This window comes from Balaenoptera borealis (genome assembly GCF_965194805.1).
Source record: "Balaenoptera borealis genome assembly, chromosome: 9".
NCBI lineage: Eukaryota > Metazoa > Chordata > Mammalia > Artiodactyla > Balaenopteridae > Balaenoptera > Balaenoptera borealis.
The window spans coordinates 5,320,139-5,343,557 of NC_138873.1; the positions used below are offsets into that span (position 1 = coordinate 5,320,139).

Consider the following 23,419-nt stretch of genomic DNA (forward strand, 5'->3'; position numbering starts at 1 on the left):
AGTCCTTAGAACATTCCTACAGGTTAGAATCTCCACTTTACAGCTGAGGAAACCAGAGGCTCAGAGAGGTTAAATAACTTGCCCAAAGGCAGGACAGCTGATAAGTGACAGGGCCGGGAAAGGAACCCCAATGTTTTAATTCCACGCCAGGGTTAGGGCTCTTGGCTCAGTGGCAGGTGGGTCTCCTTGTTACTACACCAGATGATTTTCACAAGCAGGACAGAAAGTAAGAGGCCAGGCTTGCTTCTGAGTCCCAACAGAGCCGTGGAGGAAATTCTGGTAGGAACATTCATCTGTGACTTTGTTTTTAATTCTCAAGCCTTATGATCAGATAATTTACAAATCTGTGCTAATGATATAGCTCCTCTACCTTAACCCTTCTGAGTTGGCAAAAGCACGATTACCAATCACACATCTATAGTAGTTCTAGTTGTGTTTCTGAATACCTGTTTAAAAGACAATCCTGAATTTTAACTTAGTCTGACTTTGTAAAGAATTCACAAGCAAATTTCCCAACCTATCAGGTCACAGTGAATTTTAAAAGCATCTGATCTTAAAGATCATCTATAAAATGTGAGAAGTACTAAATATTCTTTATCTGATGCTATACATAAACCACACTAAAATGCCCTTCATTAAGTAAAATGCAATATTTTAGATGGAGAATTTTAATTAAATTGGCATAGTTAAGACCAAAAAGATAAAGTGGACATTGTCAGCGTATCTTCAGCCCTTGCCTTAACAGGTGAATGAACACAACTTGAAACACACGTGAATCTTGCCGGTCTATGAAACAGTGAAGGGAGCTTCTCAAAATTTAAATATATTAATATAACCAGTTATAGAAATCTAAATATAAAACCAATCTCCTATAGGGTTTGAGAAGGCATTCACCATATCCCTGAAAAGTTTAACATTCCTTATTCAAGTTTAATCATCTCTTTACAAGGGGAAAACAGTGATAGTACTTGCTGAACCAGAATTACTATCAAAATTCAAAAAGCTGACCATATTCATTTAGCCACAAGCCAATCTTATTTAAATCAGGACAGAAATATTACATCAGCTATTCATGATCTGAATTCTAGTGTATGAGATCAATTTAAATATGGTACACATAAAAAGTCATGAGACATTTGTTTCATAATAAATAAGGCAGTGGCCAACTATTACTCATTAGTAGCTTTTTTGAGATAAGCTATCAAGTCTGCCCTTTCTCCTTTCTTCTTAATGCCAGCGAAGATCATTTTTGTTCCAGGGATGTACTTCTTGGGATTCTCCAAATACTCCATCAGCGTCTCCTCTCCCCAGGTGATGCCTTTGTTCTTGTTGGCATCTGTGTAAGAGAATCCGACAGCCTGACCTGTCTTTCGCCCAAACAGACCATGGAGATTTGGCCCAGTCTTGTGCTTGCCTCCCTTTTCCACAGTATGGCACTGGGCACACTTCTGAACAAAAATCTTCTTGCCCTTCTCAACATCACACATTTTTAAATCGTTCTTTCTCCGTGTACGACTAAGCCGTTCCCGCTCGCAAGCCGAACGTCCCACTCTCTCCTGGTAGGAACATTCAAAGGCACTAACAGCCAGTGTCTTTCTAACAAATAGTATCATGGACTTTGGGGTCACTTCGAACACATCACTGATGCCAGGACGGCAGCTGATGGGTACAATTGAACATCAGAGTTTGGAGAAAAAAAACCTGTCTTAACCTGTCCATGTCTGCTTCTAGCTCTGTCTTTTCAAAGTATTATACACGAAAGCCAATTTTTCTTACCCGGTCACGCATCTCCGTTTACCCTAAAAACTGCTTCCGGAAACTAGGAGGTAGGTCCTGGTTGCTAGGTTTCATATGCTGAGCCCGTCATCAGGGAAGATGAATAATGAACCAGTTTTCAAACTCGGTGTTTGCCTTTGGAAATTTGTGTCTTAAATAATTAGTGACAACAATCTCGAGGCAAAGAGTCTGTTTCCCAGGGGAACACATTTCATTTCTTCACTTTTGTGCAGAAGCTGCACTTTGCTACAGAATGAGACACTTGAGGCTATGCATTTCTGGGCAGTTACAGCATTTCTCAGGTGTGCAGAGCCAGGGATCCATCGTTCTGAAGCTTTCCGGACTGAGTTTCAAATGCCCCGAGCTCACCGCCCCACACGCCTGCAGGGCCCTTGTCAGGGCTGGCACCTTACACTTGCTCTTCTCTTCGGACACCTTTTTTCTTTCCCAGTTGAATGAAAAAGTGCATGTCTTTTGTCTTTTTTCTTTTGGTTTCAATAAAATTCCAAAACAGTGCCATCAGACCCACCTAGAGGTGCAATGAGAACCCATCCAACACGCCCGTGGGAGGAGGCCAAGGAAAGGAGAATTGCCAAGAAAAGAATGTGATTTGTTTCAAGGGGCGATCATTAAGGTGCTTATAAGTCATTTTCAAAAATGATTGAAAGCCCTCAACAAACTGCTGGGTAGCATTTTGTCAGTAACACTGGGGTCCTGAGATGCAGGATGTCATAATACAGAGGGACAAAGATGCAAACTAGCTTTTTTTAAAACAATCACGTTTGCCATGTTGCATTTCACACCTAACCTTCCCCCTCCCTCCCTCCCTGTCCCCTCCCAATATACACTGGAAAGCCCCTGCAAACCCAGATCACCAGTGGGCTAGAAGCATCAATTATTTTTACAGCTGAGGTTCATAACGGGCGGCAAAACTGTCCTGCTGTAATGGGAATATCGATTCCACAGTTTAGTTGGCTGTCAAAGCACACTGTTCTGCACAGCTGCTGCTGAACGGGTGCTTGTCGGCCACGACCAACACCTGTTAAGCAGTCAGCACCAACGCTTCCCTTCCAACCTTTGACACCACCCTCAGGGCAGGCAGACACAACTGCTGAACTGCGTATGAAAATTGCAGTTTTATTGTCTATACAGCTGAAGGTTTAACTCGGACTCCTGCTTCTTTCCTAACTGTATAAAGAAGCAATTCTTCTCCTAGAACAAATAAGCACAGTACACTATTGTAATCTAAGAAACAGGCACTATTTGTGTATTGGAAAGCCTTGCTCTCAATAGGGCTACAAGTCCAATGGCCCATGAGCCACTATTTTAGCAGCTGTAGAGAAGTAAGCCGTAGAAGTCACAGATAATGAGATACTAACAGCAGCAGAGACAGATGATCAGAAGGTTAGGAGAAGCCTTCCTCGAATCGCAGCTGTTCCCACCGCTAATTTAGCAAGCACGACTCATAGGTAGGGACCATGTACTTGATGTTGATGAAGGCATCTTCTCCTCCGGAGCGCTCGAAGGCCTCCAGCGTCTCCTGGATCAGGTCACCGATGTTCTCCCGCTTCTGCTGGCTGTAGTCGATGCCGTCCCCGGAGTTTACTGGGTCATGCAAACACACAAAGAGGCCTGTTATTTCACTGCATTTTCCCAAAAAGTCCTACACACGTGTCTAGGCATTTTTCTCTGAATGCTTGTCATGAGACGCAAGCAATTAACATTTTTACACGATCCTGTAGAGTTTTAGGAGTGGTGACAGGTATACAAAAATACAAAGTCCTAGAATGGAGCTGATGAAAATTCATCTAAACTAAAGAAATCAGAGAGTAAATGAAAGTGAGGTGATCATGGTTACACAACAGTCCACAAGTCAGGGAATCTCTTTCTTAAATCTGGCAATTACATCGAGAGTGTTCTCTTGGACCTTGACTTCTTCAAAATCCCAAGATGGCATATTTAGAGGGAACCGTCCATCATCAGGTTAGGGTGCTGGCTCTGTGTGACTTCAAATGGACATACTTTGGAGTGAGGGGCTTAGCCCCTGCCCATGTCCGTGGCTTCTGTACGTGGGATGAGCTCCTTCTCCTCCAGGTATCACTAACCCAGGTGTGCAGCCCTCTGACGGCACCCCCATCACTGCGGATGCAGGTGGGGAGGAGGAAACAGCCTTTCCTGCCGTGGCTGCTCCTGACCCGTCCCTGAATGCTTGGACGACAGTCATCGTTACGGCTTCATAGAGGTTGGTGCCACTGCTAGTTTTAGAGTCTAAGTCCAGGCAGGAGGTCCACCCAAGGGGGCACCTGGAGGACCCGACCGAGGCCTCGTCTCCCAGAGCCTTGAGTGACCCCTCAGCTGCCTCTCGGACTCTGAGGGGAGGGGTTCCTAGGCTTGGCCTTCGACGGCCTGGTGGGGGGAACCTGGGTCTGACGTGCTTCACTGTACACAGCCCGGTCTCAAACCATTTGGATAAGAAGTATCTGATTCCACTCCACCTGTGAGGTTACCCAAGTGCGTGGGGTCAGCCCAAAATGGGAGACCCTCTACTTCAATCCAGAATATAAAAATTCCACAATTTTCTCGAATAATAGTCATTACATGCATGTAAGTTGCATTTCCCGCCCAGACTTCTAAGGGTTTAAACACCGTTTATTCTCCCAGTAAGCGAGTCACGTCTGTGCCTCTGCTGACTTTACCCCACCTGACCTGTGATGAAAGGAAAGGGCCACAGGGTGGGCTGAGAGGCCCGGGAGGCCTCAGGATAAACGGCCTGAAGGCTCAGGCCATGCGATGCTACAGGGCGAGCAGCTGCAGCTTGAAAATGCGCACTTTACCAGATCAAAGTGTTTACTTTATTCAGATTTCAATATAGCTCCATATGCTTATCTTGCTTGAATGTGAAAATAATAGAGGGAAAAGCGGTATTTCAAAGTTTTTTTCCCCAGTTGTTTTGAACATTTTAAAAAAGATGGAGTAATGGTTCAGACCAGTAATAAAGGTAACAATTACAATCGCACACAGCATAGATAAGCAGGTTTTTTGCTTGATTTTCCCAGAGACTTGTTAAAGAAATATCACTGTCTTCTGTAGCACAGAGAAAAGACATGGCTCTCCTGACTGGTTTCTTCTGGTGGGGGGTGAAGGCAGGCAGAAATATTACTAATTTTCAGAAAGAGAAAGACTATGAGTCACACAGCCACAGTGCGTATCAGTTTTTCATAACCAATGAACTTACAATGCAAAGCCATTGCAATTAGGTGGACTTTTCCTTTCTCATGGTGGAAGCCTTTCTGCTATGATGGGGAAAGCTGGATTGAAGTCAAAGCTTGATTTACAGAGTAGCTGATCATCTAAAATGTTCATACATGATACTTGTATAGGACAAATAAGAGATAAGACATTTGACCAAAAGGGTTCTTGCCCTGTTGTTTTTGAGCTAAAGGTAAACTTAAAAATATATATAGAGAGACAAATACACACAAATGAAATAGGTTGTTTTGTTTTTTTTTTAAAGATTTACAGGGTGGTCTGAGAAGAGAGTCAGTGCAGTTGGGGTCACCCACCAGGGAGGACAACGTAGCATCCATCCATGTGGAGGGCTTTCCAACAGGAGAAGGTCTTGGGTCAAATTAAGAGAGAAGGGGGAGGAAGCTTGTGTGTGTGTGTGTGTGTGTGTGTGTGTGTGTGTGTATACGTGTGTGTGTGTGTATACGTGTGTGTGTGGGGGCGGGAGGGTCGGTCAGGCGTGTTACAGGTGTAAAGAAAAGATGCTAAGGAAGAAGGTCCCAAAGAGGGGAGGGCCAAAGCAACACAGTCCAAAACAGGTGCAGCAGGGACAGAGACAGATAGCGCGTGTGACAAGGGAGACCCGTAAGGAAGGTACGTGTGAGGAACAACATCCCAGGATTCCGATCGGAACCGTGAAGGAGGTCCAGTGAGAGGGTCTGGCGGGCCTTTGAGGGCTTCTTCCCTCCAGAGGACATTCCTGATAAATTCCTCCTGCTCAAGAAAGAGGTGCGCTTAGGGAGGAGCCGGCAGGACCCAGGTTTGCATGGCCAGCCGAGCCCATGGCGCAAACACCCTGGGGGCACGTGGAAAATGTAATTGGTGATGGTGCCCAGTTGTGACAGCCTTGATCCAGTTCCTGATGGACAAAGATACGTAAATTAATCACTAATAAATGGTGCCTTTTGTTGGCATACTAGTCAAAAGGTCAAGAACTGAATAGATCACGGGACAGACATATTTTCCTGATGGGGGCAGAGGGGGGTGGAAAGTCTGCACACAATGGAAAGCTTAACACACCCTGTTTTCCCCACTGCCTTCCAGAATGCTATAATGACAAGCAACACTTTATTTCAATAATAACCTATTCTTACTTTTTTAAAGTATTTAACTGTAGGAGTAAGTAAACTATGTAGCTTTTTTGTTTCCCAACAGTGTATAAAGCAAATGATAAAAAGAACAGAACAGAATAACAGCTGCTTATTCAAAAAGGGAGTTGGAGTTGGAATATTTTGTGGTTGCAGAATGTGTATCACTGGGGTAGAAAAAAAGCCCAACAAAGGCGCACATCCCTTCTTTTGGGTGCTGAAATGATGACCGGGCACAGTTTAGTGTCAAGCCATGTTGGGGGGCAGGTGAGCGGTGTGGTCTCCATTTCAAAACTGCTATATTGTCAGGTTTTTTTAGAATCTGAGCTTGAGGTGATTAGCTTGAGCTCACCATTTAAGATACATATGACACTGTCGGAAAACAAACTTGTGAGAATAGGATGCTTTAAAAAAAAAAAAAAAACCCAGATGGTTATGTACAATTGTCGATTCTGATTAGGAAGATGACATTTCAATTCAGGAAGCTAGGAGTCTATTTTATGTCCAGCAGCTGGAAAGATACATTGAGGATGGAAAAGATATGTTTTATTTATAACCAAACAAATAGGAGTATAACAACGGTTTAAACCAGACTTTGCATTTCTAAAGGGATAACACGCAAATAGACTAGAAGAAGGGATCTGGTTTCTCTTCTTAGAGGTCCTTGTGTGCAGGAGGTGGGCAACTACTGTTTGAAAGTCCTTCTTGGTTAGGGATTATTTTAAGTATACTTATTATTCTGAATGTTGAAGTTGTTTTTGATTATGTAGGTAGTACGTTTAAGCACACACAGCCTCCTTTTCTATCTAGCCCCCTTTAGACAGTCCTAACCTGGTTGCTTTCTCTTTCTAGATGCCGCTTTGGTCAGAATTGGGACGTGCGTATCCCAGTCTTGCGTCGGTCAATGGCGTGCTCTCAGTGAATGAACTCAGCTCGTGATTGGGAAGTGACGATCGTGACACCTCACCACCAAGGCCATCCAAAGGGAGGCTGCATCAGATGCACTGACATTTCACACAGATACGTATCTACGAGGCAGCGGACATGGACCAGCTGCAGACACGTGTCTTGTGGGATTTCGATGGAAGAGTCTCTTAGCATTTTTACAGTTTCTAGACTGTGTAGAAGCTTTATTCTTTTCCTTTCTTCAGTTACTACTATTACAGGAAAAAATGAAAAAAAAAAAAAGCAAAGTGGGGAAAAGGAAACTTTTGGTGGCCAGAGCAAGGTCTTCCCAAGTTAGTGCTGAGGTCGGTGTCAATGGCACCTTTGGCCATACCAAAGAGTGATGTTCTCTCTGTAGACAGCGGAAGACTAGGCCCTGCAGGGTGATGCAAGATGGAAAAAAAAAAAGCTCTTGCCTTTGGGGAGTTTCTCATCTACCTGGGGGAGCCTAGCTGGCCACAGTCCCTGTAGGTCCCGTGCACGCCCTATGAGAGTCAGTGTGGGCCGCGCACCCTGATTGCACAGCCCCGGCGCCATAGGCCTCTCTCCTGTTCCTTGGGTTCCCACTGGAAACTGTGTCCTGAGAGAAGGCTTATCTGTGTGTTTTAGTCAGACACTTGAGTCCCCTTATCTGAAAACAGGAAGAGCAGTGAAAGGATGTATGGACGGCCATAAGAGGCTCAAGGAGAGTTACATTCACATTTGGATTTTTCTGACTCTAGTGTTTTTTTGGTCCATACTCTTCAATGTTAAGTGTATAGATATTGTTATATGAACAGTAATACACAAAGAAGTTATTGGGAAATGAAAGCATTATTTAAGGCATCGGAAATAGAAAACACATAAATGCTTACTTCGGGTTGCTTATTCAACATACCTGAAGTATTACTCATTTGGTACTGATGAATGAAATAATTTATAGACTCTACCTATGCTTTCTGGTCATGACTCAGAAAAGCAGCAGGCACAATTTGGGGAAAACTTCCATTAGTTTTGCAGGCTGCTGGCTGAAGCAGCAGCAGGACAGGCTAAGCACAGCCACAGGATGGAGAGGCAGTGGGTCGGCAGGAAGGAAGGCATCGTGCCCACTGCCACCTGTCATCCTGAAATTGCTCATGACTTGGCTGTTTTGCAGAGCCATGAACCAAACGCTCCTAAAGAAAACACCAGCTTGGGAAACTCAATTAACAACACCAGAGCGAATCGGGAAGTGGTAAGCAATGACTCAAATGATGTCCAGACTACCATTACCAATCTTTCCTCACACTACTAACTTTTGGAAGCTCTAATTTATGATGTAACTTGCCACGCTCAGTGACAGCAACGGTTTGTGTCACCTCTTAAGTGTACAAGAGCACTTGAAATAACTGTGGAAAGTAGCAAAGACCTCAGACAAATAAAAAGATGATTAAACCAATGGAACAACATTCACCTCAGCCTTTGACAGCACCAGACAGTGAGCCGGGCAGAGTGATTCTCTCAGCGCACCAAAGGCTAAATTACAGTCGTAAAACAAGGCTTTGAAATAAATGGCTGCCGACTGGCCGTGGTTTGGCTGCGCCCTCCTTTGGTCTACCGCTTCCTTCTCTGGCCATGTGTGCGTGGCCACTTTGCATACATGGTATGTGAGCGTGAATCCAGGCCAAGTCCAGCCTGAAGCTTTTCTCAGTATGAAAGCATCCACGGATATAACGCGACTTGCAGACAACACGCCTGTCTACCATTTCCCCAGGTGAGATGCTGGCGAGCTCAGCACAAGGCAAGAACTCTGGTCCTTCCTTGTGTGCCCGGGGTGGGGGGTGGGGGGCTGGACAACCTCCCTGAAGCAATGCTGAGTGGAATTTTAAAAAGTACTAACAGAAGAAACTAAATCAATTCCTTCTGGATCAGAAAAGACTTTTTTTTTTTTTTTTTTTTTTGGTTGCTCAAATGTTCAACTAAAACATTTCAAAAGCTTTAAAGCTCAACTGAAAGGAATTTTACCTGTCAAGACCTGTAACCAGTGCCGGCTTCAGCCACAGCTACAGCTGCTTTCCTTCTGCCTGGGTCTCAATGATGTCATCTGCTCTGGAGAGAGAGTGAGCCCTTGGGGCCTGGGCTCAGGTCTCAGCAGGGTGTGTGTGTGGAACCTACTGCAAATATTATTGTGATAAGATGTTTCTTGATGACATTAAACCAGCACAGATGTTCTGTTGGATGATTCTGAACAAAATTTCAATTTTGGGCTTAGTGGATTTAACAGTTACAAGCTGGAGATGACCTCAAACAGTAATTCCCTGTTCGCACTAATTGGTATTTAAGCAGAAATGTTAGTTGTAGTGGAATAAAACTAATATTTTCCAACAGATATTTATTAAAAAGATGACTCTCATCATCGAAAAAGATTTCATTAAGAAGATAACTCATATGAGTTTATAAATGGTTGTTTTGAGTTTTTTGCTTTTTAATTTGAATTAAGAAAGGGAGAGAAGAGACATCTATTTTGTCTTTTAAGGAGTTTTTCATTTCAAGACCTAGATTATATTGTCAACATTTGTTTTGCCAGAAATATCTTGTTTATTTGGGGTTAGCTTGAACCCAATTTACTTTATAGAAATAGTGTTACCTGTTTTGGAATAAAAGGGCTTTCTCCCATAAAGTTTGGAAAATTACAGTGGAAACAATTGTAAATTCCAGTCTGATCCTTTCTGGAGATGAGGGAATGGAAGAGGAAGGGAAGAGGGGAAGACAAACTAGGAGAAATTTCATTTTTCTACATTGAATAAGAGAAGAAACCTTTTGGGAAGGTGTTTTGAGGTTATCTGCTTTTAGAATCCTAAAGAAATGCTTCTTTCACTTTCTTTTTTTAGCTTTGCTATGTTACTTTGAAGACACTCATCTTTTTTTTTTTTTCCTTAGTGATAACATGTGTCACCCTATTCAGAATTCTGGGTGTTTCCCTGTTTGGCCCAAGCTTAGCCACGGCTTCCTTGGCTAACTTCATATTCTCTTGGAAAGTGATTGTTTTCAACATACCCTTAAGTCTGACTGTACAATGGATATTTCTAGAGTGTTGTTGGTTCATGGCGGGTGTGAATCAAAGTTGCAATGGTTTTGCAACCAAAAACTTATAATAACCAGAGCATATGTCATGCTAGAGATGCCCAAAGGCTTAAACACTCCAAATCTCCTCAGATCTTGTTGACATTAATGAAATGCATAAGATTTCTTTCCTCTGAAGATAAAAGCTTTGAAGCAAGACCTCGATTCCCAGCTGGATGTCTGTCTCTCTCCCTCACCTTTTGACACTGGAGCTGGGTGACTAAAGCAAGAGGTTCCTAAGCCATCATAGTTTAGAAAGCTCAAGGAAAGGTTTTCATCTCTGAATGGGGGCGCTGATCACTTGTGAAACTAAAGATATCATGGATCTTGGCCCAATTGTCAATTAGATATTTAAATGTTCCTTGAGACAGACAATGAAGATTTCTAAACAAACAACTGCCATTTTGCAATGCCAAAGTAGACTTGTTCTGTAGGAAATGAACAAGGATAACATCGGGGTGTAGTGATATAGTGGAAGTAACATTGAACTTTAAAGGCAAATAACTTGCCATATAATTTTTCAAACCTTAGTAGCTGCAATGTTCCGTAACTTACTAGATGGTTAACTATGGACAGGTTACTTAATTTCTCTGAATCTCAGTTACCTTCCCTGTAGAAAGAAGGGACTGAACTTTGGGTGATCTCTGCTCATCCTAACATTACATTATATAATATCACAACACAACTTTGGAATAAGCTTTTGGAAAGGATGGATGCACAGTATTTCAACTGAAAAGATAATCACAAAGCATCTGTGTAATTCTTCAAAGTAAGTCACAGATCTCATAAGCATCAAATTCAGCTTTCAAATCAAGTTCTAAAAAAACCCAAAGGACCAAGGTTTATATAGTTAGTTCTAGTTTAGAAAGAGAACACTGTCAAAAACTCAAATTATTTGTTGACACACTACCAAAATTTATTCCATTCTGCTACTTCAATAAGTCTATGTAGATTTTGATTTACTAGAATAAAGGCCAAATGTATGGGTTGGTTTTCTAAATATATTCAGTTGACAGTGATTTGGTCAAGACTACAAAAAAGCAAGTTAGGTTCATCTCTGATTATTGACAATTTGACTTGGAAGTTATACTGAGAAAAATAGGTGGGTTCACCAATTTATCCCTCTACAGGATAATTACAACTATAGATTCAGTTGCCACTGAATTAAACTGTATTCCGAGTTGTGAAGTAGAAGTGTATCTCTTTTCTTGTTGGTCCACATGATTCAATGCACATTCAGTGAACATTCAACAGAAAAGGAGCAGAGAGTTCTAAGTCCAGCTCTTGTCCTAAATCTATTTCCTGCTGGCTTATCTCATGGTGGAGTAATAATAACAACAATAATACTAGCATAATGTCATTTAAAGCTAAGAATAGCCCTATGAGCTAGATACTATTACCGTCTCAGCACAGGGAGCACACTGAGGTTTAGGAGGTGGAATCACTTAGTAAAGTGACACAAGCACTACATGATTCTGGGATGCTGAGAAAGAGAAATGGTGGGTGGCATATGCTGGAGTACAATGAGGAGGGTGATAGGAAGATCCAGAAGAGAGGTCTAAGCGTCCTATGCCAACATGGGCAGTGCGCAGGGAGCAGGAACTTGGCCTTTCTAACTCTAGAAGAATTTTAACCCTGTAGAGAAGGAATGGCATCAGGAGAGAGGGTCTAGGTGAATAAATGTCGGGGGAGATATTCTACTCACTGCAAGCAATCAATTTGTGTTTCACAGGGCAGCAAACTGTTCATCTTGGCTTCATTTTTATGATACAGACTATTATGCTATCTTTCCTTCTTTATAAGTCCTTGAAATAATGACATCCTTTACCAAAATATGTTCAGGAAGACAAAATCAAGGCTGACTGCTTTCAAGGACTTGTTTTCAGTGCCATATGATACAGGAGGACTATGGGGAAATTCTGGGATTAACTTCACATTCCATCCCTCCCACACTTTATGAGCACTTACGACTTATTTCTAGATCTGTAGGTGTTAGCTATATAGTCTTCTAGAGGAGGAAATCATAAGGCTTTATGTGCTCGAGACAGAAAAGCAGCCTGAGGGCTACCGTCCAGGATGCCTACGTTACTTGCAGAAGGATGCTTGGTAGAGTCATTCCAGAGGTGTTGGGAAAACCTGTAACTACAGACTAGTAGGAAGACGGTGAGAAGGTAAAAAGGAGGAACCTTGTAAGTATCTGGATGGTCTTTCTATATCCTTTGAAAAAAGCCAGATTCCAGTTACAGATGTTGGGGGAGTTTATGAATCAAAGTTCAAGGTTCCCATGGTCCATGAGGACTAGGGAAGTCTCTAGTGTTCCTTTAGGGAACTGTACCTTGGGACCGCCCCCGCCCGGAGGTAAGCGCTGACTTTACTGGTAGCGGGAGTCCCGCGTCTGGACTCAGAAGATCAGCGCCATCTTCGGCTCCTCCTCCTCTGTATCCAGCTTGCTGTTGTGCAGTGCACGGCGGGTCTGCTTAATACACCCAGTTCCAGAGCTACTCTGGCCCACCCTGGGTGGTAGCTAAGAGTCTGTTTGGTCTTTCAAACTCTCCTCCTGCTAATTCACCCTGCAGATTAATTTTCCTAGTCACCTTCTCTCCTGATTAATAACCAACATTTCCACGTTGTATGATGGATCAAATTCAAGTTCCTGACACCAGGACCCTCTCTCTCTGCTCTCCCTTATGAAGTCAATCTTATATTTTGCTCCTTCCCAACGAGACATTCTGCTCCAATCAGACGTGGATTTCTTCCTAGCCCCAATGTGTGCGATTTTCATTCATGGCTTTAAACACCCCCATAGGACTATGCTCCCCTCTCCCTTCTGATAAGTCCCACCTTACTTATTTTCAAGGCCAGTTTGGGATTTACTTCCTCTGTGAAGTTGACTCCACAATCTTCTTTCTTTCTTTTGAATTCCTAGAGCTATGGTCAGTAATATCTCCACCTCCCTTAAGTACGTGTCACTCTAGAACCCTTAGAAGTGCTTTATGTTGCTTAGTTTTCCTACATTTTACCACCTCTTGAAGGATAGGTTTATGCTATAAACTTTGTTCATTGGCATCAAATACAAATCGAATCTTTGTGAAAGGGATGAATGAAAGAATAAATTACTGCTTTGTGTGTTTACTGAATCCAGATATGTTATAAGCAAATTCAGTTCTAAGTAAATCGTATGTTAAAAGTAGTGCCCACAATCTGCCCAATTCTTATTCTTTATTTACTATTTACAAACTTGTGAGTTCTTATCCATGGAGATAGTATTTATGTGGATTCAGAAAGGCTGAGTATACGTACATAGAGGGTTGGTGTAGTTAGATAGCCTCATCTCTTTTCCAAAATCCTCCTTGATTTAAAGTGGAGTTTTCTTGGATCACCCTTAAATTTGAGAAGAGAAAGCTTTCCTTCTCCAGAATGAAAAAAAATCAGATTATCCTATTTCATTGAATATCTAAATTTTGCTTAATATAGTTTCTTTCCCAGCTACATGATAATTTTCAGTCAGGCAAAGAAATGTTTTCAGTTGGAAAGGAAATACTGATGGCTGCTTTCAGGGGTGATGCAAACCTATTGGAGATACTTTTACTGCTTTTAGATTGATGCTGGAAACTTTCAGAAATGGACCAGAATGACAGCTGTTATCATGGCTTTTCATTTCCAAGAAATATTAATGATACAACCCATTTTAAATTCTAAATTCTTTTTTGTATTTGAGGTACAAAAATGAAAAAAGAAATCTCAGATTTCTAGCAAGTTTTATCAGCAAATGCAGTAAACTATGGGGAGATGTACTTCTCAAATTATCTTTGTTAGAACTTTCATCTTTATAGTGAACTCAGAACTCAGAAGCCTGTGCGTGTCCACACTGGTGATCGCCATCAGAGCAAAGTTTGGTTAAATCATTTTAGATGAATACCTGCACAGAGGGGCACAGAGCCACAAAACAAAAGACCTTCATGGCCTTGGTGTACCCTTTGTTCTACTGCAGAAAAATAATTAAATAAAGTCACTAACGGTGCTCACAATGAAAAAACACATCACCCCGTTTCTGCATATCAGATGATTCCTCGATTATCTACGATTTATCTCAGCTTGCTTAAACTAGCTACTCTTTGAAAATTCTAAGATGAATTATTGGGTGCAAAATCTAATAGATTTCCAAGCCATTAGCTGTAAATTTTACCGAGTGAAAATCTTTCTCATCAAATGAGCTCAATTAACGCAAAAATAGTATATTTAATGAACAAATCAAAGCAATCTGCTGGGCTGAACTGAGTTAACGGCTGTATAAGTGACAGAGTTAAAGCCTTTTACAATTGTCTCAGTTTAAAAGAACCTCGCAGTATCTGTCAAAGCTCTGACTACCAACTTTCATCAGTGTCTACGTTGGTTAGTTCAATGTGGCGGGAGACATCCACTCTGCCACCAGGAACATTAATGCAGAGCACAACCTGCAAATACTGAGCTCGCCTGACTCCATTTTTCCAAATGTTCAGGGCTCTGTTAAAGTCCAATCAGAGTTTTGGCTGTGTGTGAAGAAAAAGAGAGGTATCTAAATCATGGGGACAAAATGAAAATGTGGCCATTTAATTTGCCATGTCAGCAAAATCGGGTTTGCACATGAATTGAAACTAAAGCTTGTCGGAAATGCTGGTAGGTGAAATATGCTGACTTTTGATACTTTTGAATAAAGACTGTTTATTTGCCTGTGTTACATTTTTATCTCTTAAAATTCCTCAGTTTAGTGCACACAATTACTTTCCTCTTAATCAGGCTTTTGGGAGTAGGTGAGTCCAAACAAAGCCAACTGGAAACAAACAAGAGCCTCTCCAAGGGGTTGAGGCCATGTGCACAAGGATACACCCTCAGCCTGTTACTGAATCTCTGGCTGAAACAAGTGTAATAATACCTTCCTGGAAGGAGAGGTGCAAGGATAAAATAAAAGAATATATGTTATGTCTTTAGGAATATAACAAGCAATTAGTATTACTGTAGTTTCTGTGATGTCAGTATCCCATCTTCCAGGTAACAGTGGATTGCCTATGATTTAACTCTCCTCTGGGTAGGACAGGAAGACTAGCCCACAGAATACCATGGAGTAAGGGTTTTGCTTTTATAAAATGGGTTCACTCTACAGCCCCAGAAAAGGAGCAGCGGGGAACTGCTTTAGCTTCAAGTCCTGCAGGAGAGTGAGTTTACTGTCAGTTGTCTGGACTCACCATGAACACAGAGCTGCCCTGTTGGGGATACTTGTTACACGGGCGTAGTTTGCTCTGGTCTAGATGGGTTCCTTGGACCCTGTCTGCAACATGATCAAGGTTCTTGGTTGCAGGGCTTTAGAAGCAAACGATTTATGGCATAAGCTTACACTCACTAGTTGCCCTCAGTCCCCTTTCTCCCCAGGTAGAGTTCAATATATTGGTGCCTAAATGAACGGGGGAAAGACCAGTTCTTGTCTTCCTGCAAATGGCACTCAGCCTTGGCTCTCTGAGCCCTGGCGGCCCTGTTTCTTTCTCTTTTGCTTCAGGTAATTCATATAATTCCTATAATTCCCATTTTATATTGAGCAAGTAGCTGAATTGAGAAGGAGAGAAAGAGAGAGGAGGTGTCCTTGCCTATTTCTGATCACAAGGTAAGAGCTGAGCTGGAGAAGTGACAGTAGAACAGAAGGAAGAATGGGAGCAGTGTTCCAGCTCATGTCTGGTCCCTGTAGGAAGAGAACTGAGGTGGGGACGTTTAGAAACCTTGCTCTCCTGCTTCTTCTATTGCAGCTAAAATCACCCCATCCACCTCCTTCACCACATAGGTTGCTACTTTGGCCTCTGAGCTCCCCCCCAAGCTCTCTCCTAGACTCTTCAAATCATGACCCTCGGCCCGTTGGGATGCTGGTGGACCTCAGCTCCTGCCCCTAGCCGGGCTCCCAAATCTGACATTTGCACAGTAGACTCAGAGCTCTGAGTGAACTGGACAGATGTCCTGGCAAGCAGGCACACTCGCTGCCTTCTGTCAGCCTGGCACCTGATGTATTAAGTCTGGAAAAACCTCCAGGTGGATAGAGAGACCTGGCCCAGGGAGTTCTCATCTTTCAACCAGCCACGGCCTCGACACAAATCACCCCCTTTAGCTCCAGCCTCGGGGAATGCCATCCGCTGAGGAACACTGCCCCTCCACATGCCGCTATGGACAAGACCTACATTCTTGCACTTGAAGGTCTTCCGTGTGTCTTGGCTGTTCATATTTTTACAGAGAGCTTTGGCTCACAGAAGCAGCTCTAATGGTGGGGATTTCAGGAGCCAAGGGAGTGTGGCTTCGAGGTGCTTGTGGACAGACAAACTTCCTGGGCCCTGGGATGACAGCAAATCTGTCCTCTTCTCTCCCTCCTTGTGGGCCGGCCGCAGCTGCGGATCAGGGTATGTCCGTGGGTGCGGGCTGTGGATGGGGCCCCTCAGCAAGGGAGAGGGCAGCTGGTGGACCAGAGGCAGAGCAGAGGCTCCTTGCCCCCCACAGCCGCCCGCCCGCCGGGGGCTCACACGCCACTTCCATGGGCCCAGAGCAGCGGTTGTTTGTAAACTGCTTCCCAGCTTGAGGATAAGAGGAATGTAAATCCAAGGAGGAAATCGGGAATGGGGTTCTAATTTGAACTCGGATGTAGTTGTCCAAGTTCTATGATTTCAGGAAGATCAGCCGGGTGGGGTTCTGGTAGCTGAGGGTAGAGAGTGGAGAACTAGAGGGGTAAACGGGGTGTTCACGTTCTGGAGGAAGAGGCAGATATTAACACCCCAATGAGCCAACGACGGAATAAGAGTGCTTGAGAGAGTGAGAGGTTCTAGCAAGGAGCGAAAATAAGAGATGTGGCAGAGAGGGGCTGGGAGGGACCACCTGGGCAGGTGAACAGGACAGTCTCAATGAGAAAATTAAAACTAAACTGAGCCCCAAAGGCTGAGAAGGCGGCGGCTTTGCAACAAACAGCCTGGGGAGGACGTGCCGCGCTGAACAGAAAATGCAAGAAAGGCCTTGAGGATGGAACAAGTTGTCATCAGAGAGCACAGTTTCAGCCGGTTATCGCGGTCATTCTTTTCAACACTGATGATACTACACGTAGCTGTAATTTCTAATGACTGCTGGACAGCTCTGGGGTTGAAGGAGTGTAAAGTACGCAGCCACCCTCCTCTAGTTAGGGACAGTGTCTCCTTCCAGATTTTCACAACTTTAGACAACAATGCAATAAACATCTTTGTGCATTCAGTCCTTTTTTTTTTTTTTTTTTAGTTCTATTATTTCCCTGAAACAGTGCTCAGAAGTGAGGTTACTGCTTCAAAGAATATGAACATTTTGTAGTCATTGGTATATATTGGTGTATATATATATCTCCATATTGATTTTCAGAAAGGTTATGCCAACTTATAATGTTACCAGCAACACAGGAGCTTACCTGTTTATCACAGCACTGGATGTAATTAAAGTTTGTTTGTTAATTCAGTATCTATAAAATGTTACTTTAAGATTACTTTCGTTAGTATTTTTCTAATTACCAAGGAGTGCTAATATTTTCCAATGCATTTTTTTTTTTTTTTTTTTGCTACATTGTTTTTTTTCCCCTTATGAGAGTGATTTGTTCTTCTCTTTAGCCTATTTATTTTTCGGGTAGTTTTTACAAGACAAAGTCTCCTAACATCCTGGGAAGCTAGGGGGTGGACAGATCTCTGGAGTTCAATCTCGGGCATTCATTTCCTTTTGCCTGACTCAATCAGCACTATTTCAGAGGGCAAAGGGTGGCCTGAAAAGAGTTACTGTAACTTCTAGAGGTGCCCAAGGGCAGTAGTACCCTGGGAATTGAAAGAATCTGAGGGATTGTGTTAAGAAATGTAGGGGAAATCGCATCATCAACAAATTACCTTGAGTGATTTAATTGATTGCCACCTCCAGAAGGAGGGACATTTATAAAGATTAGATTTCTGAAAAGCTTCTTTGCACCCTTTCCTTGTGATTGCCCATCCATCTGCCCACCCACCCAGGGCTTGCTTCCTAGGTCATCCTATGAAGGACCAGGCTCAGTTACCCACCAGGCTAGTCACAGACACGACCTTGAGGGCCGTTTGGTCAGCCCTCACTGACAATGTGCCTTAAATCAAGGCTTTGGGAGTTAACTTCAAATTGGATTATTTACAAATGAGAAAATCATTGTTATTTTGGTTTGTGTGTGAAAAGTGTTAATTTGTTAAATGTTAAATTTGTGATATACTACAATTGATTTAAACTTGTGTTGGCATTTCTACATTTTTTACTATATGGGGAGCCCCCAAAAGATGAAAGTGGCACCAGGAAGCCCAAGCTGGAGGCTGGGTAGGTCTCGGGAGGCAGACTTGGAGGATGCAGACGGAGCTAAGCCAGAGCATTTGTTCTTACTGAAGGTTAAAAGACCAGTAGCAGTGGAAACTGAAGTCTGCTATTTATCTTCAGGCTCGGGACAGTGCAGACAGCTGCAAGGCGAGCCTCCTCATAAAGCCATGCCAATAACCTTAACCGTGACCTCCGGCTGGAGACGCATTTCAGTGGGTGCACTGATATCTCTTTTAGGCACAAATAAGCACAGTTGTGTCAATTTTGTTTTGAGGTCAGATGATTAACCTGAGGGCCCTTTTTAGTGAATAATAGGGAAAAAAATGTCTTTACATCTTATTTCAGCTTAACAAACAAAACAAAGCTTTCTAGTGGGAAGAAAGTTGCATATTACATCGAGAGCAGATTTTAAGGTAAAAATAAACATTACAAAAGGACTTTGAACCTGATTGGCACTGAGCTATTGCAAGGTCAGATTAATAACTGACATGCCATTCAATTAATTAAGGTAAATATAATTATTTGGATAGATATTTCAGTACATATGACCTTTAGTTCTGAATTATCTGGGTATTTCTTTTACTTTTTTCACCTCCTGTTATGTAGTTACAGCCTGTTATAATGTTATAGATTAAGAAAAAGCAAGCTGTTTACAGAGATCAGTGTGAAGCATTTAAAGTTGTTTTTCTCATATTGACCAGCCCCTGGCAGGTCTAATCATTGCCCTCTCTCAAAGACCAAGGTAAAATAAAACACAAGAAAAACATTGCAGGGCTGCACGTGTTAGCACGCTGCTACAGTCCTTACTCACTGTTGAGTCTGTCCGGAAACCAATGATTAATCCTATAAAAAACTACGTAACTAGGACCCCAAACATTACCAGTCTAAAAAGCCAGGTGATAAATAAAACTACTCAAAATTCTAAATTCCTTTAAGTTCTGTTAAAATTGTTTTTAGCTGGAAGGAACTAAACTGACTCACTTTTTATTTATTCTGCTATTTCCCTTAAAAAAAAACCTTGCAGCTCTAATATGACAAATCAGAATTTGGGAAAAGGAATAGACTTTGGGGGTCTCTATTTCCTGCAGAATGAAGTTGAAATTCTACCAAAAATGAGCTCTCAAAAGTCTACCAATAACCCAAGGGACGGTGGTGTTAAAGGAAGGTGTTCCAGAGAAAACGGCCTTGGCTGCGAGGCTCAGACTCCCAGAGGGGCCTCCTGCTGCTGTCCTGCCTGTGGCTTGTTAAGCAAACTTCTGACTGAGCACAGGGAAAGCGCTACATGGTCCTGGAAACACGTTTGGGGCCTCTGGGCACAGCAGGGCCCTGAATTGACCCTCTGGGGAGAGCAAGGTGTCAGGATCAGGCCCGGAGCCTTATTTATGTTCCTTCACTTAATCCTTAAAGAATTCTGTGAGGTTGGTGATGATGATGAAGATGATAGCAAAGACACATAACGATTACTCTTCCCAGGTACCTGGGTGAGCTTTACTGTGAGGATTAAGTAAGGTTACGTAAGTAAATTCCTGTTACATACGCGTAAGCATGATACCAGTGTTTCTAATATTCTTTATTAGTATAATCATCATTATAATATCAGTGTCAATGCCTCGTCAGAGGGAGGTGGTGAGAATTAAACGAACTAACCTATGTAAAGCACCTGGCCCAAAGCTTGACAGTTATTGGGCACTAGACGAGAGTTTGTTTCTTTCACTTCCTTAGTAGGGTCGATTCAAGGAGCTTATGACGTGTTCATTAACATTCCAAATCTACCCATTGTACACATGAGTAAATTGTCAGAGATGGGATTTGATCTCAGGTCTATATAAAGCCAAAGTCTCATTATTTCCATTACAACTTGCTTCCTCTCTCAGGGAGCTCAGGGCAGTATAGTCAAATCTAGTTGACTCAGAAATTTCTGATGGTTGACCCTGTAATAACTTTAGAAAGAGTGTACCTCCTAATCTCTGTGGATTATTGGGTGTTAAATATATTTTGGTTTATGTCATTCTTGTCTCTGTATCCAGAAGAATTAAAATATCAGAGAAAAAAAGGTTTTGGATGAAACTAGAATGCATTTAAGATTTTAAAATGTGCATGTGCCTACAATAATAATAAAACATTGTTTTATGTTTAACCACATGACATTACCAATGTTCAACCATTTCTGACTTACAAAAATGTCAGTTTCATGGTTTAATCTAAATTTTAATTTTTTTAATTGAGGCATAATTGACCTAAAACATTATATTAGTTTCAGGTGTACAGCATAATGAGTCAATGTTTGCATATATTGTGAAGTGATCACCACAATAAGTCTAGTTAACGTCCATTACCATTTACAGTTACAAATTATTTTTCTTGTGATGAGAACTTTTAAGACCTACTCTTACTCAATACAATATTATTAACTGTAGTCACCATGCTGTACCTTACCTCTCCATGACTTATTTTATAACTGGAAGATTGTATCTATATTTTAATTCTCACTACGTAAAAAGAATTACCATGTAATTCTTACTGTAGGCACTAGATGTGAAAGCATCTTTTGTATATTTAGCTTATTTAACTTTAATTCTCAACAACCTTGTGAAGTTGGTAATGCTATTACCCACAGTTTTACAGGTGAGGAGCCTGCAGTACAGAAAGGTTAGATCTGACTTCCAAGTATAAAATTTAACCACGATATGAAAAATAACCAAATGTCTTTACGAATATTTTGACCAAGAAATTCGATTCTGATACATATGAAAACAAGATGAAATAAAAAATGTCATATTAAATAATTTCTTTAACAATGGACATATTATTCAACTAAATGAAAACTGTTTTCCCTCTATATAGCTTCATAGCTTTGGAATTATCTGTGAAATTAATAATGTAAAGTTAATAATAATTTTGCACCACTGTGATTGGCCAAAATTAAATGCAAGGATAGATATGGTTGTCAGAAAATTTACTGTAAAATAAAAAGATTATATCTGATCCTTAAAAATATTTCTTTTCTTTCCAAGTTTTCTCCAGTGTTTTCTTTTCCTTGAGCTGCCATTTTACATTTGGGAAAACTGAGATCAACACTGACAACCTGACTTTTATTGATTAATTTTAAATGTAAATTTTGTTTTTGGCAATTTTCCTTGATTCTCCATGAAAATAACTGGTTTAAAGTTACCATTCTCACTAAGTTTAAGATTTTTTTCCCTCTGTAGTATGGTTTTTAAACTGTTTTATAAAAATATTTCTGTAGGGGATGCAAAACAATATTATGATGACATAATTTGTTTTACTCCCATGCAATTTCATATAAACATACATAAAGCAGTATTATAGCAGATTAACTTTCTTATATGAGATTAAATTCTCATTAATATATTCTAATGTTTTATGAAAAATATTTTAATACAAAGAAGTACAATTTCCTCATCTATTTTACTACAGTTGCAGGGTTTTTTTGTTTTAGATCATTTTCATTAAAAAAGTTGTTTCCTAACCAAAATAAAGTTCACTTTTTTTTTCTTAAAGAAATAATTGGGTCATAGCAATTGTAATTGCTATTGGAGGTTATTGTTATCAGGCTAGATAGTATTTTGGCAAAAATAGAATCTAGGTTGGAATTGGAAAATAGGAAAGTACAAGAAGATATTATTACTAGACCTTATGAGGATATATCAAAATGTGGTTAGTACTATTGCTTTCTTTTCATGGTTATCTCTTTTATATTCTTCATTGATGTTGAAAAAACTGATTTTCTAGATCCTTATTAACTTTCAAAAATGATTAAAACGTCCATTAAAAATCTCACAGCACGGTAAGCCTATATTCTTTATGTATTTAGAGCAAACATACGTTAACGTGTCACACTTCTGAGTATTTGTGTTGACCTTCTCCAAGTCGTGCGGACTGTCATTATGTGTGTTTGTCTTATTATATCGCCTTCTTAATTCCCGTGTTGTGGATGATAAACATTGTAGTTACAAATATTTTATATTTTTGATCTCAATTGACAATGTATATATGGAACCACTGAAATTTCAAAACATTCTATTTCTGTAATTCCTGGTGTAACAGTCAACTATACAGCAGTCTGGCTGAGAAGGCCGCATTGCCTCAGATCACCCAGAAATGAGCATAAAAGACTTAATTTCATTGTTGTATGTAACTGTTGCCTCTTGTAAAGCCTGTTTGATTACTAGGAGGGAGACAAGGGCTGGGTTTGGGCCCCTAGATGTTCCAAACCACAGAGGTAACTTTGGTGCCCACACAGTGGCTGGCGCTTGCATGGTGTGCCCACACACAGGTACCCTTAAGTGTACCCTGATCCCCGGTAGGAAGGATTTAAGGCACTTCCATTCTATCATTGAAGCTGAAATCAGTAGTTCACTGTTGACTCTTGTTCATGACCTCAGTGTCATTAAACTCCCCAAAGAGCAGCATGCTGCAAAGGGTTTCCTAGAAACTTCACTTGCTGTTAAGCCTTTCACATCAAGCACAAATGCAAGTCATGCAAAATCTTTTCCAGTAACCTGAGTAATTCACTGATACACTAGGAAGATGTCTAAATATTAGCATTATGTTTGATTTTACATTCAGGATCAATCTATATCTGTTTCTATCCTTGAAAAAATCCTTGCCAGAGTGTGATTGCTTACTCATTTCAATGAGCCCTGGTCAGAAGGTAATATTCATCTTCTATAACAGTGAATTCAAAAGGAATGAAAACTTTTTAAAGGAATCGGAAGAAACAGAACTTTGAATTAATCTGGTTGAGATTATTCAATACTATTCAAGAACATTAAGAGAGCCAACTAGGGAGTAGACACGTCATCTGAATTATGCACTATTTAAAACAAACACTGGCCCAATGATAGTTTCCTCTTACATTTTCTCCTTCATTCTGAATA

At 41.3% G+C, this 23,419-nt stretch overlaps 2 protein-coding genes and 1 long non-coding RNA gene across 4 annotated transcripts in view; 1 reads left to right on the plus strand and 2 right to left on the minus strand.

Moving 5' to 3' along the window:
• LOC309634528 overlaps positions 1-14,892 on the plus strand; it is a 17,087-nt gene extending 2,195 nt beyond the window's left edge. The window contains exon 2 of the long non-coding RNA XR_014248183.1: positions 7,002-14,892. This is a non-coding gene — a long non-coding RNA (uncharacterized lncRNA). The remainder of the gene's footprint in view (positions 1-7,001) is intronic.
• On the minus strand, positions 289-1,561 carry LOC309634499 (cytochrome c). The gene has a single exon (XM_082404687.1). It carries the CDS (start codon positions 1,485-1,487, stop codon positions 1,170-1,172), a length of 318 nt encoding a protein of 105 aa, XP_082260813.1. The 5' UTR covers positions 1,488-1,561; the 3' UTR covers positions 289-1,169.
• Positions 2,894-23,419, minus strand: part of PACRG (parkin coregulated) — a 505,850-nt gene continuing 485,324 nt past the window's right edge. For both annotated transcript variants that reach the window (XM_082404659.1, XM_082404658.1), the window contains one exon: positions 2,894-3,381. In XM_082404659.1, the coding sequence (XP_082260785.1) occupies positions 3,221-3,381 (161 nt within the window). In that variant the 3' untranslated portion in view covers positions 2,894-3,220. The remainder of the gene's footprint in view (positions 3,382-23,419) is intronic.